A 17,528-nucleotide genomic window follows, 5' to 3' on the forward strand; every position below is an offset into this window, starting at 1 on the left:
GCCCAAAATTGACAGACAAAATGGCTGCCGTTCGTTCTCAAATAGTGTAAAAATATGGTATATCAAGGTTGTGGACCCTATAGAGGTCACAATTTTTATCCAATTTTGTTGAAACTTGAAATGTAAGTTTATAACCCAAAGATCTTGGTTCCTTTTGATATTTTGCGCATATCGGACCGTAACTTCCTGAATTATGGCCCCTGATTGTACAAAAAATCGCGTTTTTAGCTTGTGGACCCTTTAGAGGTCATACTTTTTATCTGATTTAAAAAACCATATTATTATATCACTGTTAAACCCTAAGGATAGCTGAGTTCGAATTTTGTGAAAATCGGCCCAAAATTGACAGACAAAATGGCTGCCGTTCATTCTCAAATAGCGTAAAAATATGGTATATCAAGGTTGTGGACCCGATAGAGGTCACAATTTTTATCCGATTTTGTTGAAACTTAAAATGTAAGTTTATAACCCAAAGATCTTGGTTTCTTTCGATATTCGCTCATATCGGACCGTAACTTCCTGAATTATGGCCCCTGATTGTACGAAAAATCACGTTTTTAGCTTGTGGACCCTATAGAGGTCATAATTTTTATCCGATTGAAAAAAATGTATTATTATATCACCTTTACACCCTAAGGACGACTGGGTTTGAATTTCGTTAAAATCTGCCCAATATTGACAGACAAAATGGCTGCTGTTCGTTCTCAAATAGCATAAAAATATGGTATATCAAGGTTGTGGACCCTATAGAGGTCACAATTTTTGTCCGATTTTGTTGAAACTTGAAATGTAAGTATATAACACAAAGATCTTAGTTCCTTTCGATATTCGCGCATATCGGACTGTAACTTACTGAATTATGGCCCGTGATTGTACAAAAAATCAAGTTTTTAGCTAGTGGACCCTATAGAGGTCATAATTTTTATCCGATTTAAAAAAACGTATTATTATATCACCATTAAACCCTAAGGATAGCCGAGTTCGAATTTTGTGAAAATCACCTCAAAATTGACAGACAAAATGGCTGCTGTTTGTTCTCAAATAGCGTAAAAATATGGTATTTCAAGGTTGTGGACCCTATAGAGGTCTCAATTATTATCCGATTTAAAAAAAACGTATCATTATATCACCGTTACACTCTATCCTTTCGATATTTTTGCATATCGGACCGTAACTTCTTGAATTATGGCCCCTGGTTGTACGAAAAATCACGTTTTTAGCTTGTGGACCCTATAGAGGTCACAATTTTTATCCGATTTTGTTGAAACTTGAAATGTAAGTTTATAACACAAAGATCTCAGTTCCTTTCGATATTTGCGCATATCGAATTGTAATTTCCTGAATTATGGCCCTTGATTGTAGGAAAAATCACTTTCTTGTTAGCTTGTTCTCTATCCATCTCTCGAAAATGTGGGCGTATCCTGCCTGGCAGCCGCTGGTTATTGAAAGTGTGATCACTTTCGATCGTTTTCAGCTTATTTTCATGATACAAGAATGACTGCGCATTTACTTTCAGTGCAAATGAACCCATTTGACCTTGACCCCGAATATCTCGAAAACACCCCAACGGCGAACTGATTACCACTCGGCATCATATTCTATGCAAAATTTTACTCTAGAAAAGTTGGTTCTGGTTTTGTGCCCATTTGATCCCCCCCCCCCCCCCAACCCCCGCGCTGAGCCTCCAGACTACAACCCCTGTCTGGCACACTTATTTAATTATTTGTTAGATCTTTACAAAAAAAATTATCTTTTGAAATACTTCATGGTTCTATGCATGCTGTCATCCTTATTTACCTATACCTGTTCAAGGCTGTTGATGAAAATAAGTGTACTAAACACGTTGTATATTGAATTCCAAAATAGTGTAGAATTAATCTTGTGTTTAAATTTCTTTCTAGGTTGTTGATTGGCCATATGTATGTCAAGTGCTTATGTACAGCAGGGAATTTTTAGTTGGAAAATGAACTATTATTTGAATCTGTAATAGGAATAGCAGTTGAAAATTGGTTTGATTCTGTTCGCAACATGAAAATGCTGCTCCCTATGTAAACAAGCCTTCTGTCATCTTTGTTTCACAAAATCTGATGACCAAAAGAGCCTTTCGTCATCTTTGTTTCGCAACATCTGATGACTTGGTCTGATTTTAATTTGACTAAATCTATGCAGGGAAATTATCTAGTGCTGATGTATTGATTTCTTAGTTAAGTATTAAGTCAGTCAATGTTGAGTACTAGCATTGGTTACGAAGAAGAAGATATTTTCTGATTAATGCAAATCCCATGTCGTTACTTGAATTAAATCAGTATTGATGCTTTATCTGTCCAATTGAATTAAATCAGTATTGATGCTTTATCCGTCCAATTATTTTACCATTATTGTTATGTCATTTACATTAAACCCCATTTTATTTCTGATGGCATTTTTATTCTGTCTTTGTTTTTAAACTGATCACTGTGTTACATGTTGAATAATAGATGAAATATTAAATCATATTTCCAAAGTCGTAACTTATTTAATGATGGTTGTTCGAGAGAGGTAGACTTTAGCGATCACTCGACTCGAGGTTATTTCAATAATTGGCTTGTGCATAGGGCTTTAGCAGTGGGGGTAAATGATAGTCCTTGGCAAAACCCACAAGGTTAGACAGGTGACCCTTGTGCTTGTCACATCCATGACTAACATCCACATTATCATTTGTATTTGAAGGTGATAGCTCCTTGGGATGCCGTCGCCCCTGTCCGTCCACAATTTGTTTGTGGACACTCTAGAGGTCACAATTCTTATCCGATTTTGACGAAACTTGAAATATAGGTTTATCTCCAAAAGATCTCAGCTGCTTTCGATATTGGCATGTATCGGATCGAAACTTCATGGATTATGGCCCCTGTTTGTACGAAAAATCACGTTTTTAGCTTGTGGACCCTATAGAGGTCACAATTTTTATCCGATTTTGTTCAAACTTGAAATGTAAGTTTATAACCCAAAGATCTCGGTTCCTTTTGATATTCGCGCATATTGGACCGTAACTTCCTGAATTATGGCCCCTGATTGTACGAAAAATCGCGTTTTTAGCTTGTGGACCCTATAGAGGTCATAATTTTTATCCAATTTAAATAACTGTATTATTATATCACTATTACACCCTAAGGACGACTGAATTCGAATTTCGTGAAAATTGACATACAAAATGGCTGCCGTTCGTTCTCAAATAGCGTAAAAATATGGTATATCAAGGTTGTGGACCCTATAGAGGTCACAATTTTTATCCGATTTTGTTGAAACTTGAAATGTAAGTTTATAACACAAAGATAATCGCGCATATTGAATTGTAATTTCCTGAATTATGGCCCTTGATAGTAGGAAAAATCACTTTCTTGTTAGCTTGTTCTCTATTCATCTCTCGAAAATGTGGGCGTATCCTGCCTGGCAGCCGCTGGTATTTTTACCACATTGGTATATTAGGAAACATTCAAAACAAAACAATGTGTTATTTACTCTCCAAATACGTTTTGAAATTTTAATGCCCATGTCACACTTTAGGTGTCAACTTCATGGAATGATCCATATATATCATTGTTACACTATAATGATGGTTCAATTCGAATTTATTGAAAATCGGAACAAAACTATCCAACAAAATAACCGCTCCCCATATGCAAATTGTGTAAAAGTATCTTGTCCTCGCCCCGTACAGGTCCACATTTTGTTTGTGGATACTGCACAGGTCACAATTTTTATTCGATTTTGATGGAACTTAAGATATGTTTATATTCCAAAGATCTTGGTTCATTTTGATATTCATGCATATCAGACCATAACTTTGAGGATTATGGCCCCTGAATATCCCCGATTGTATGAAAAATTGTGTTTTTATATTGTGGATAGAGGTGACAGTTTTTATCTTATTTAAAAGAAAAAAACAAATATATCACCGTTACATCATACACTACAACTCGGGCATTATTTAGTTGTGTTGTTTGTGGATACTGCACAGGTCACAATTTTATTCGATTTCGATGGAACTTAAGATATGTTCATATTCCAAAGATCTGGGTTCTTTTTGATATTCATGTATATCGGACCATAACTTTGAGGATTATGGCCCCTGAATATCCCTGATTGTTTGAAAAATTGTGTTTTTAAACGCCCACATTGAAATGTGGTCGTATATTGTTGTTGCCCCCGTCCGTCCATCCGCCCGTCCGTCCGGCGTCCACAAATGCTTGTGGAGGCTCTAGAGGCTAAAGTTAATATCTTATTGACTTTAAATTTATACACAGTGTTTAAGGTCATGAGACGAAGAAGCCTATTGATTTTCAACGATTTCCGATAATTACTGCCAGAGTTACGGCCCTTGATCACTTTGAAATACCTTGTGGATGCTCTAGAGATTAAGATAATATCTGATTGACTTTAAATTTATATACGATTGACTTTAAATTGATACAGAGTGTTGAAGGTCATGAGACAAAGAATCCTATTGATATTAAACGATTTCCGATAATTACTGCCATAGTTATGGCCCTTGATCACTTTGAAATGTCTTGTGAATGCTCAACAAGCTAAAGTGATATTCGATTGACTTTAGATTGATACAAGGTCTTAAGACGAACAAGTGTGGACTTTCAATGATTTTTATACACCCACATGGAAATGTGGACGTATGTTGCCGTCGCCCCTGTCAGTCCGTCATCCACAATTTATTGTGAATGCTCTAACTCCAAAAGTTATTATCCGATTGTTTTACATTAGTGAGATGAAGCCTATTTAATTTCAATGATTTCTGTTCATTACGTCTAGAGTTATGGCCCTTGTTTCACTTTGTTGCACCTTTGGAACGCTCTAAAATCAAACGTTATCTATCGATCTCTGAAATTTATATGCATTATTTAAATTAGTAAAGAGAAGAATCTTATTAAATTTCAGAAATTTCCATTTATAACGTTATGGCCCTTGTTGCACTTTGTGAACGCTCTAACCTCTAAAGTTATCTTCCGATCTGTATGAAATTTATATGTGCCATTTAATTTAGTAAAAAAAAAAAAGAATCCTATTGAATTTCCGTTAATTACGTCTAGAATGATGGCTCTTTTCACTTTATTGAACCTTGTGAACACTCCAAACCTGAAAGTTATCATCCGACGATTTTTTTGAAATCTATATGCATTATTTAAATTAGTGAAACCACGAAGCCTATTGAATTTCAGCAATTTACAATAATTACTTCTAGGGTTATTGGCCTTGTTTCACTTTGTTAAACCTTGTTAATGCTCGATTGATGATAGTTATCATTCGATATGTTAATCTGATCTGTATGGAATTGTAAAGGCCTCCAATTACCTACAAAGGAATAAATATGTGACAACCCTTGTCGACGGCTCGGACTATTTAGCTGTTGTGGGCGTATGTTTTGTTGCCTGGCAACCTATCTTTCATTTTTTTTAATAAAATTATTCGAACATGTCGATTTATTCATGTAGTTGTACGAAAAATCAAGTTTTTAGCTTGTGGACCCTCAAGACCTCGCAATATTTATCCAATTTAAAAACAAATTAAATATATCACCTTTACACCATAATGACAGTTGAGTTGAATTTCAGAAAAACAATTTTACTAGTTTTATGAAAGTAATTGAACCAGTATGGAAAACATGTAGTGTAAAGTATTACTATTTATTTTGTTTTTCAGAAACACTAAATGATAAAAAGCCTGAAGATGATAAGAAAGATGATGTTGATGAAGAAGAGATTATGGAAGATGAAGAAGATAAAGAGGATGAAGGAGACGCAGCTGAAAATGAAGGAGAGGATGGAGAGGGTAAAACCGATGAGGTAGTATATGAGACATTATAATCTTTCACTCTTAAACTGCATGAGAATCAACTGTATAATCTCACCCATTCTTAAAATTCTCATACATGCTCCAAGGCTCAATGCGAAAACAGCTATGTACTATAGCACACCATACTCACAGGTTTAGTCTGAAAAGAACTAATTACTGTAGGCCACCATGCTCACAGGTTCAATCCAAAAGCTGCTAATTTCTGTAGGACACCATGCTCGGAGCTTCAGTCAAAAAACGTTTTTATACACCCACATTTTCATGTGGACGTATATTGTCGCCCCTGTCCGTGGGGATGTCCGTCCACAATTTGTGGACACACTACAGGTGACAATTTTTACACGCCCACATTTTCATGTTAACGTATTATGCCATGGCCCCTGTTTGTCTGTCCACAATTTGTTTGTGGACACTCTACAGGTCACAATTTTTATCCAATTTCAATGAAACTTGAAATATAGGTTTGTCTCCCTAAGATCTTGGTTCCTTTCAATATTGGCATATATCGGACCATAACTTGATGGATTATGGCCCCTGATTGAACGAAAAATCGCGTTTTTAGCTTGTGGACCCTATAGAGGTCACAATTTTTATCCGATTTTGTTGAAACTTGAAATGTAAGTTTATAACACAAAGATAATCGCGCATATTGAATTGTAATTTCCTGAATTATGGCCCTTGATAGTAGGAAAAATCACTTTCTTGTTAGCTTGTTCTCTATTCATCTCTCGAAAATGTGGGCGTATCCTGCCTGGCAGCCGCTGGTATTTTTACCACATTGGTATATTAGGAAACATTCAAAACAAAACAATGTGTTATTTACTCTCCAAATACGTTTTGAAATTTTAATGCCCATGTCACACTTTAGGTGTCAACTTCATGGAATGATCCATATATATCATTGTTACACTATAATGATGGTTCAATTCGAATTTATTGAAAATCGGAACAAAACTATCCAACAAAATAACCGCTCCCCATATGCAAATTGTGTAAAAGTATCTTGTCCTCGCCCCGTACAGGTCCACATTTTGTTTGTGGATACTGCACAGGTCACAATTTTTATTCGATTTTGATGGAACTTAAGATATGTTTATATTCCAAAGATCTTGGTTCATTTTGATATTCATGCATATCAGACCATAACTTTGAGGATTATGGCCCCTGAATATCCCCGATTGTATGAAAAATTGTGTTTTTATATTGTGGATAGAGGTGACAGTTTTTATCTTATTTAAAAGAAAAAAACAAATATATCACCGTTACATCATACACTACAACTCGGGCATTATTTAGTTGTGTTGTTTGTGGATACTGCACAGGTCACAATTTTATTCGATTTCGATGGAACTTAAGATATGTTCATATTCCAAAGATCTGGGTTCTTTTTGATATTCGCGCATATCGGACTATAACTTTCTGAATTATGGCCCCTGATTGTACTAAAAATAGCATTTTGAGCTTGTGAATCCTATAGAGGTCATAATTTTTATCCGATTAAAATAAAAAAACATTTGAGTTCGAATTTCGTAAAAATCGGACCAAAACTGACAGACAAAATGGCCATCCCTCCACTAGGGACCAGGTATTGTACAGATTTAACGAAAAAAGGAAAGAAACTACATGTACCTTTATTATCTAGAATTTAATACACGTATCCAGCTGATAGATTGTCATCAAGAATGTGTTAAATGCCATCAAGATTCATCAAAAACCACCCAGTTTGTGCTACCGTGTAGATTAAGAAACACCGTTTACTTTTGACATCGATCGTCTGCTTTACAACCGTCCAGTTTCTCAGGGTGTTTTTTAGAAATGAACACTACCATTTAGATTTGAAAGGGGTTTAGTTTTTATACGCCCACATATTCATGTGGACGTATTATGCCGTCGCCCCTGTCCGTCCGTCCGTCCACAATTGTTTGTCGACTCTCTACAGGTCACAATTCTTATCCGATTTTGACGAAACTTGAAATATAGGTTTATCCCCAAAAGATCTCGGCTGCTTTCGATATTGGCATGTATCAGATCGAAACTTCATGGATTATGGCCCCGGATTGTACAAAAAATCACGTTTTTAGCTTGTGGACCCAATGGAGGTCACAATTTTAATCCGATTTTGTTGAAACTTGAAATGTAAGTTTAAAACCCAAAGATCTTGGTTCCTTTCGATATTCCAGCATATCGGACCGTAACTTCCTGAATTATGGCCCCTGATTGTATGAAAAATCGCATTTTTAGCTTGTGGACCCTATAGAGATCATAATTTTTATCCGATTTAAAAACTGTATTATTATATCTCCGTTACACCCTAAGGACGACTGAATTCGAATTTCGTGAAAATCGGCCTAGAACTGACAGATAAAATGGCCGTCCTTCGTTCTCAAATAGCGTAAAAATAGGGTATATCTAGTCACAATTTTTATCCGATTTTGTTGAAACTTGAAATGTAAGTTTATAACACAAAGATCTCGGTTCTTTTCGATATTTGCGCATATCGAATTGTAATTTCCTGAATTATGGCCCTTGATTGCAAGAAAAATCACTTTCTTCTTAGCTTGTTCTCTATCCATCTCTTGAATGTGGGCGTATCCTGCCTGACAGATGTTGGTTAGACAATGCCTTTATTTTCCCGGACGTTGTCAAGAAATGAACAGAGTGTTTAATTACTTAAGGCGTTTAGATTTTATGCCAAATTACCACTTTACCACGTTTTTAGCTTGTGAACACTGTACAGGTCACAATTTTTATCCGATTTGGTTTAAACTTGAAATGTAAGTTTATAACCCAAAGATCTCAGTTCGTTTCGATATTCGCGCATATCGGACCGTAACTTCCTGAATTATGGCCCCTGATAATTTTTATCCGATTTATAAAACCGTTTGAATAAATCACCATTACACCCTAAGGATGGTTGAGTACGAAGTTTGTAAAAATCGGACCAAAACTGACAGAAAAAATGACCGCCCCTCGTACCCACATAGTGTAAAAAAAATATGGTATATCAATGTTGTGGACCATCTATAGGTCACAATTATCTTCTGATTTTGATGAAACTTGAAATGTAAGTTTATAACCCAAAGATCTTAGTTCCTTACGATATTTGGGCATATCGGATCGTAACTTCCTGAATGATGGCCCCTGATTGTACAAAAAATCGCATTTTCAGCTTTAAGTACCTCTAGAGGTCACACTTTTATTCCGATTTAAAAAAAATATTTGAATATATCACTGTTTCATGAAAATCGGACCAAAACTGCCGGACAAAATGGCCGCCTCTCGAACGCAAACAGTGTAAAAATATGGTGTATATCAAGGTTGTGAACCCTCTAGAGCTCACAATTTTGATCCAATTTTGATGAAACTTGAAATGCATGCTTATTACCCAAAGATCTTGGTTGCTGTTGATATTTGCGCATATCGGATCATAGCTTCCTGAATTATGGCCCCTGATTGTACAAAAAATCGCTTTTTATACGCCCACATTGAAATGTGATCGTATATTGTCGTTGCCCCGTTAATATCCGATGGACTTTAAATTTATATACAGTGAGACGAAGACGCCTATTGATTTTCAGCGATTTTCGATAATTACTGCTAGAGTAATGGCTCTTGATCACTTCAAAAAATGTTGTGGATGCTCTAGAGGTAAAAGTTAATATCCGATTTATACACTGTGCTTAAGGTCATGAGACGAAGAAGCCTATTGATTTTCAGCGATTTCCGATAATTACTGCTAGAGTTATGTCCCTTGATCACTTCAAAAAATCTTGTGGACGCTCTAGAGGCTAAAGTTAATATCTGATTGACTTTAAATTTATACACACAATGTTTAAGGTCATGAGACGAAGAAGCCTTTTGATTTTCAGCTATTTCTGATAATTACTACCAGAGTTATGGCCCTTGATCACTTGTGACGCTCTAGAGGCTAAAGTTATCATCCGATTGACTTCAGGTTGATACACAGAGTTTAAGATCTTGAGACGACCAAGTATTGATTTTCAATGAATTTTTATAAAAGACTTGAACAGCTAAATCCATGATATTAAAAGTTTTGTATACTAAACGTTAGCATGGGGCAGAACTTTATAAACACCAAACAAATTCTAATGGTTTTCTGATAATTACTTAATGAGTTGTTACTCTTAATCAGATTTTAGTGTATTATAAATGTTTTGTTACCAAAAAAAGTAAAAATATGCAACAACTCTTGTTTACTGCCCAGACGATATAGCTGCTGTGGGCGTATGTTTCGTTGCCTGGCAACCTATCTTTATATCATATATGACCTTCAAAAACCGGGAATGGTAGCTACCACATTGTTTTCGGTCACTGAAGACCACATACATACTTCATATTGCATTTGTCATTTGTAATTATTCTTTCAAGCATGTAGCATGAGATAGGCTCACTCATAAGTAGCGACAGTATTTATTAACTGAGCACTCTATAAACAAAGTCTCAAAAGGAAACAGAATAGTTTGATGTGTTGAATTGAAATATTATTAAAATAGGCAGGACAGTAAAATCGTTTACATTATCACTCAAGCGATGCTGGGGGGGTGGGGTGGGGGGAAGTCAGAGTTGACGACATACATAGGGGTCATTGGTACTACCGCACAGCATATGGCTATAAAGCAAAGGAACACGTGTAGTAAATTCTTTGGAAATATAGTTGACGTGTTAAATAATCAAACTCATTTTGTATTTGAAAATCCAAAGGTACGCTTTCAAATATTTATGGCATAATTAATCATTTAAAGAATTGGGGGGGGGGGGCATTTTTATTAATTTTAAATCAACCTGCTTGCAACTGGTCAATAGGTGATGTCAAAGTACGGGTAAGATGGAGAAAATGCCTAGAATGAATGAAGTTTGTGCTATAATACTAATAATTTGACCTGTGTCACAAAGTCATCCTGTATAAAAATTGATCAAATGTGAATAAATTTGTTAATGTAACCGATATTTCAATTTGCGTAACCAGGAAATCGGTCACATGTTTTTGAGCTGGCGTGACCGCACGTAACCGACACTAGCACTTCAATCTAAACAATCAGTTGTATAACCTCTATACAACCCCGGTAAGCAAGCTACCGACCCTGATAAAAAATTTGTAAACCCACCGCCAAGAGGCCAACCCCAGTAACCTCACCAATTAGTAACCATGGAAACCCAATTTACCTTCAGTTAAAGTCTTATTGTAATATAACTAATTGTATCATAACCCTTTATTTCCATGTTTTAGGAAGATCCTGAAGATGTTTCAAATTTACAGCTAGCATGGGAAATGTTGGAGTTGGCTAAAATGATTTATTTAAAGTAAGTATGTGGTGTTCAGTTAAATCTGGGAAACTAAGTTGAGGCTTCTTATATGAATATTGCATTGTAGCATAAATATCAATATATGTGACTCGTGCTGGCATAATGAGTCACACGTACATTATTATGGGAAGAGATTTTCAATTATAAGGTACTGGACAAAAACCTCTATCACTATTCAGTATTCAGACGCTTGATCTATTGCCTAAAAAAACAATGATTGTATTATGTGTGGTTGCTGTTATGGTCTGATAATTGTTGGAAAATATTTTGTGGCTCACCCTAATATCTTGTTACAATTTTGGGAGTACAAAATGTGACCTCTGTGTATCATGAGCCAAACTTTGATTTCTGCTTCACTTACGTTTTAATTTATAGAGATAGTGCTAAAGAAGCTCAGCTTCGAGCGGCCCAGTCATATCTAAAACTAGGTGAAGTGAGTTTAGAAACAGAACGATATGAACAAGCGATATCAGACTTTAAAGACTGTTTACAAATACAAGAAAAACATCTTTCACCAGAAGACAGATTAATAGCAGAAAGGTTTGAATTTTACTTATTCCTTGTACGGGATTGCGTGCATGTAAAAGAACCCTTGACAGTTGGAATTTGAAATAAGAGCTGGCTGTAATCGTGATCACCAAAGTTGTCGTGTAGTGTGCTCACTCCACTTATGTTGCGGCGATATGTTCCTTTCGTGAAGGTCAGGGCAACGGTTACCTGGTTCTTCCCCTCGGCCACTCTAAACCTGTATCCCTCAGTAACGTCATACTCCCTATCCTTCATATCGTCCATTATTTCTTCCCCGGTATAGTAGGCCAGTATCCCATGACCGTCACGGTCATACCGAGTAAGCTGTCCTGGGCCAGTGCCCTGTCCATGTCAGTTCTTTCCATCTGCCATTGGTTTGGATCCATGGAAGGACTTGCCTTCCAGTGACCTCACTTACATGATGTGGTTCTGCTCATCCTTTTTATTATACGCTCATATTGAAATGTGGTCGTACATTGTCGTAGCCCCCGTTCGTCCAGGGTCCACAAGCGTAAAGTTAATATCCGATTGACTTATTATACAGTATTTAAGGTCATGGGACGAAGAATCCTATTGATTTTGAACAAAAATGATAATGTTGTTGCCGTGGCAACCACCTAAACTCCTTCATTTTATAGTCAAAATTGTACAATTTCCATCGCTTGATATTACACTGGTGTTAAATATATGAACTGCTTTCTTTAAACTATTGGGGGATCACGTGGCTAAGTCAGTGGACACATTAGCCGAATCGTTCGGCTGAATCAATCGGTGCCGAATTTTATTCGGCCGAATGGGTGGACACACTAGCCGAATGCTTCACCCGATTCAACCTGTCGGTTGCATCACCTTTCACGTCACATGATTAAACATGGCGGCGTCTATGTCTTCAATCTATCACATGACTTCTCGATATGAGTGGTGATTGGCTAATATATCAAACCTGTTTGATTCGGGCGAATCATTCGGCCGAATGACAGTGGACACACTAGGCGAATTTCGACGCCCAACGATTCGGCCGAATCATTCGGCTAGTGTGTCCACCGCTTAAGACGCTGGCTCGCTAGCCTGGAGGTCGGGTGTTCGATCCCTGCATTGGTCGAGAAAGTTCATCCCGATTTTCCGGCGTGGTTTCCCCTTGTCAGTGATGCAGGACTGAGGGCCTGACAAGGACAGCTGTCTAGTCTTTCGATGAGACGAAAAACCTAGGTCCCGTGTATACATTTGAATGCACGAAAAAAAAGATCCCTTGGCAGTTGGAATTTGATATAAGAGTAGGTGATAGTGTCGCTGCCCGGGCAAAATTTCCCTCATAGCACACTGTATGGCGTATGCCCGTCTTCATTAGCCCAGTATGTAATCTTAAAAAATCACAAACTTTTTGACCTGTACACAAAATTTCACTTGAAAATCTCAATTCCATCACATTTTTTTTTAGGCTGAAAATTGGGCAATTTCCAATTGCGGAATTTTGTTAAAAGTGAACCCCTTTCCAGCGTATAAAGAGATGGCATATAAATATTTTGTTATTATTTATTTGTTCAATCTTGCTCTATAGGTACTGACTTAAAATAATATAAAAATTAATATTAATGAGAAAATTATCGGAAAAACATTCGTTTTAAAAAAAAATATATACAGTGGTTGCTATGGTAACCACTCAAACTCCTTAATATTTTGCTCAAACTTATACAATCCATATCATTTGACATTACATAGGTTTCAAATATTTTAAAATGCTTATTTTTAAATGTGATCAACTTTTGGGTTATGGTAAATAGCATTGAAAATTTTCCATTTTGGTTGCTATGACAACCAAAATTAATAACATATGGCAGATTGGAAATATGTAATTTTAAAAATTCACAAACTTTTTGACATATCCCCAGAATTTCACTTTTGTATCTCCATTCCTTCTTATTTTATTAATGTCCCCAAAATGCCCCAAAAGTAGGCAATTGTGTGCCACGGACAATTGTTAAAAAATGAACATATATCCAGCCCTTGAGAGAAGGCATATAGATATTTTTACTATTTTTTTTTCTGTTAACCTTACTTGATAGATACTGATTTTAAAATGCATAACAACCAGGTTCCTTTCGATATTGGCATGTATCGGATCGAAACTTCATGGATTATGGCCCCTGTTTGTACGAAAAATCACGTTTTTAGCTTGTGGACACTATAGAGGTCACAATTTTTATCCGATTTTGTTCAAACTTGAAATCTAAGTTGATAATCCAAAGATCTCGGTTCCTTTCGATATTCGCGCATATCAGACCGTAACTTCCTGAATTATGGCCTCTGATTGTACCAAAAATCGTGTTTTTAGCTTGTGGACCCTATAGAGGTCATAATTTTTATCCGATTTAAAAAAAACGTATTATTATATCACCGTTACACCCTAAGGATGGCTAAGTTCGAATTTCGTGAAAATAGGCCCAAAACTGACAGACAAAATGGCCGCCCCTCGTTCTCAAATAGCTTAAAAATATGGTATATCAAGGTTGTGGACCCTATAGAGGTCACAATTTTTATCTGATTTTGTTGAAACTTGAAATGTAAGTTTATAACCCAAAGATTTCGGTTCCTTTCGATATTTGCGCATATCGCATTGTAATTTCCTGAATTATGGCTCTTGATTGTAGGAAAAATCCCTTTCTTTTTAGCTTGTTCTCTATCCATCTCTCGAAAATGTGGGCGTATTCTGCCTGGCAGCCGCTGGTTGATGAAAAAATTGGCCAAAATCACTTTGACAAAATATAATTTTTGAGAAAACCTATGTATTTTGGAGTTGCTGGGGAAATCCGAGTAATTGTTACACAAATGTGAAAATCAAAACATAATTAGCCTTAAAGTTGTATTTCATGAATCTAAATGTGTGATAGTTTTGATATGAAATGAAATATGGCATCACAAAAAACAAAAATGACTTTTTCAAAGTGTTGAAAAACTTCTTCCGCGAAAAGTCTAAAATCGCAACTTTGAGCCTCAATAATAATAATAAAAAAAAAATTTCATCCGATTTTGAATCTATAAAAAGTTTTGTGAGAAGAATGATGAGATCTACATGAAAAGCCAATAAAATCATATGTATAATCATAATCTCAAAATCACCTTTTCCACCAGCTGCTAAATAATCCCATTCGACTCTAAGCACGCGCTATCGTCTAAAACAATTACCGTAACTACTTATGTTATCCAATCGAAATATTCGTCAACATTTCTTAGTGAGTTTATTTATTTAAAAACATAAACCCCATTCAAAATATGATCATAAATCCGACGATATGCCATCAAAATAGAATCGTTTCTCCCGACATCAGACTTATTAGATTCGGCACTTTAACACCTCTTAATTCCATGTGTCTCGCGAGATTTCTACTTTCATTTTGCGTGTGTGTGAAATAGCTTTATTTAACTTCGGCTTACACTGAAGACATATCACAGACAATTTATCGGACACAATGTATATTGATTTTGGGTGTTATGTACTATTAGGATATGTGACATATATGACTAATGTCTATGGCCGACATCAAGGAGATTAAAACGTGAGACAATTGAGAAATCACAGGTTAATCACTTAGATTAAGTTTATTAGATTGATATATAGTCCGACTAAGGAGAAGCAATGACTTCTGTTCATGATTGAATTGATTCATTGTCCGACAAAGAATTAAGTCAGCCAATCAAGGTAGATTAAGTAGTTAATCAAGGTAGGTGTATAGACGGTATAAAACGATGAATACGTTGATCACTTAATTACCTAATCAATTCAGCCTATTATCAACGATAATCGGGTTGAGTGGTAGTAATACACTCATTACACTTGAAAAACTAAATTCATGATATTGAAAGTTTTGTACAATGTTAGTGTGTGGCAGAGCTAGATGATGCCAAACAAATTCTGAGAGAAAATATGCGACAACCCTTGTTGACTTAGCTGCTGTGGGCGTATGTTACATTGCCTGGCAACCTATCTTTCACCCAACTAAACTTTCTTTTCCAAATTGACCAGGGCACAATCTACTGTCATCAGCAACACCTTCTTTATTAAACAGTACCGTATTTTTCACACTTTTTTTTTACCAAATAATTTATTTTCTAGAAGGGGTGTCCTAATACATAACGTTAAGCAAATCCAGGCTTTTCCCGTGTTGACATCGAAGTTGGGAGTTCAAGAAATAACTGCCCTAGAATCAACACATGTCGGCCGGGTGACGCTACCTCAAAAGTTTATGATATATTATCACTCAAAATAAATACAATACTGTTCCCTTTCGTGCCCATTTATATTTGTCAATGTTTTAGATAGATTAAACATTGTCCATATTTGTCAATGACCTTTTAGATACGGTTAAAATATTTAAGGGTGGTATTACAGTTACTGACATATTTTGAAGTTCTTCAGTCTAACCTGTCGTGGAAACGGCAAATCTTCTCGATGTTGGTCATTGACAGTCAACCAATTCTTCCTCAATTTGTGGATAACGTGCGGCGTTCCATCCATTTGCTTCTTTATTTGGTTTATGTCATTAAGCTCCTAACTCATAGCCGTCTTGCGTTTGACTCATCCAAATTAAATTCACAAGCCTCGACACTGTTACCATACACGTTAGCGGTTTGTCTTGTAGTCATTCTGAATAAACAATTTCTGATAGAAGGTTAGTTGGTATTTTCTATACATTGCTGTAACTGTTACATCTAGTCATTTCAAGTTGCCGATGTTTTCATGCAACATAGATTGACTTATTGATCCATTGTTATAATTTACTGGTATCGTTAATTATCTACTGGTGAGTTGTCACCCGTATGCCTTGTTAAGTTGTTTGTAGTTCACCAAATCATTGTTTCTTTGATTGGTATTAAAATTGCTATTGTATTATGTTACTGATAGATTTAAATGACTACAATCTAGGTATTGTCATGAGTAGCTGATCCTAATAAATTATTTCTACAATTATTATTTCATTTGTTTATCATCAATACTTATTCATTTATCACAGCCAATTGCTTGTGAATTTAACAGGATATAATAGACGGCCATGATTGTTGGGGGCGGGACTTTATCAACAAATAGACTACCGTACGAGCGCCAGAATTTTCATTTAAGTTATGAAACAATTCAATTGAAAGTCAATTAATATAAAGTCTTATGCAATTCAAAAAAATGTATATAGAGTTTTTTTATTTCATAAAGAAATAAATATAAAGCTTTATATGGCTAAATATCGGTAATTATTATAACTGTAAACAGATCGCAGGTGTATTTGAATCACGTATAGTATGGCAAGTGTTACACAAGCCTCTGGAGAAGAGTGCATCTAAACCATGCACTTTTATTTTTTCCTGAAACACCTCTGCCAAACTCGCCCTGCTCCTTATCAACGCATGCGCCTAATACACCGAAAAATACGGTACTGGTATAAAATCCGCAAGCCAAAAATTCATAGAATATTGCAGCAAAATGGTGCACATAATTTAAAACTACATGTATTTCACTCTAAACCAGGTATTAAGGGGAGAGAGACATAGCTGCTGTATGGACATATTTCCACGCTTTGCATGGCTATCGTTTTAATATGTAGTCAAGATAGGCCCACCATCTCCCCCTAATACCCAGTTATAGTTTTTTTGCCCATTAATTGACCCCCGCCTTTCGAAGAAAGCAGGGGACTATTGAAATGGGTCTGTCTGTCTGTCCGTCCGTCCGTCCGTCCATCCGTCCGTGCGTCCGTCACACTTTTTGGGACACAATAACTCTCCTTCTAATTGACCTAGAATGTTCAAACTTGGGGTAGGTGTTTATTAGGTCAATGCCTTGATGG

At 36.1% G+C, this 17,528-nt stretch overlaps 1 protein-coding gene across 6 annotated transcripts in view; it reads left to right on the forward strand.

Annotated features, from left to right (window-relative positions):
- LOC126818823 (protein HGV2) overlaps positions 1-17,528 on the forward strand; it is a 136,180-nt gene that overhangs the window by 65,498 nt on the left and 53,154 nt on the right. For 5 of the 6 annotated variants that reach the window (XM_050546423.2, XM_050546425.2, XM_050546427.2 and 2 more), the window contains 3 exons: positions 5,692-5,834; positions 11,093-11,166; positions 11,545-11,709. In XM_050546423.2, the coding sequence (XP_050402380.1) occupies positions 5,692-5,834; positions 11,093-11,166; positions 11,545-11,709 (382 nt within the window). Of the gene's footprint in view, positions 1-1,901; positions 2,049-5,691; positions 5,835-11,092; positions 11,167-11,544; positions 11,710-17,528 lie in introns of all 6 variants that reach the window. The other variant, XR_008787858.1, reaches the window with a different exon arrangement.

This window comes from Patella vulgata, chromosome 4 (assembly GCF_932274485.2).
Source record: "Patella vulgata chromosome 4, xgPatVulg1.2, whole genome shotgun sequence".
In the NCBI taxonomy this organism is placed as follows: domain Eukaryota; kingdom Metazoa; phylum Mollusca; class Gastropoda; family Patellidae; genus Patella; species Patella vulgata.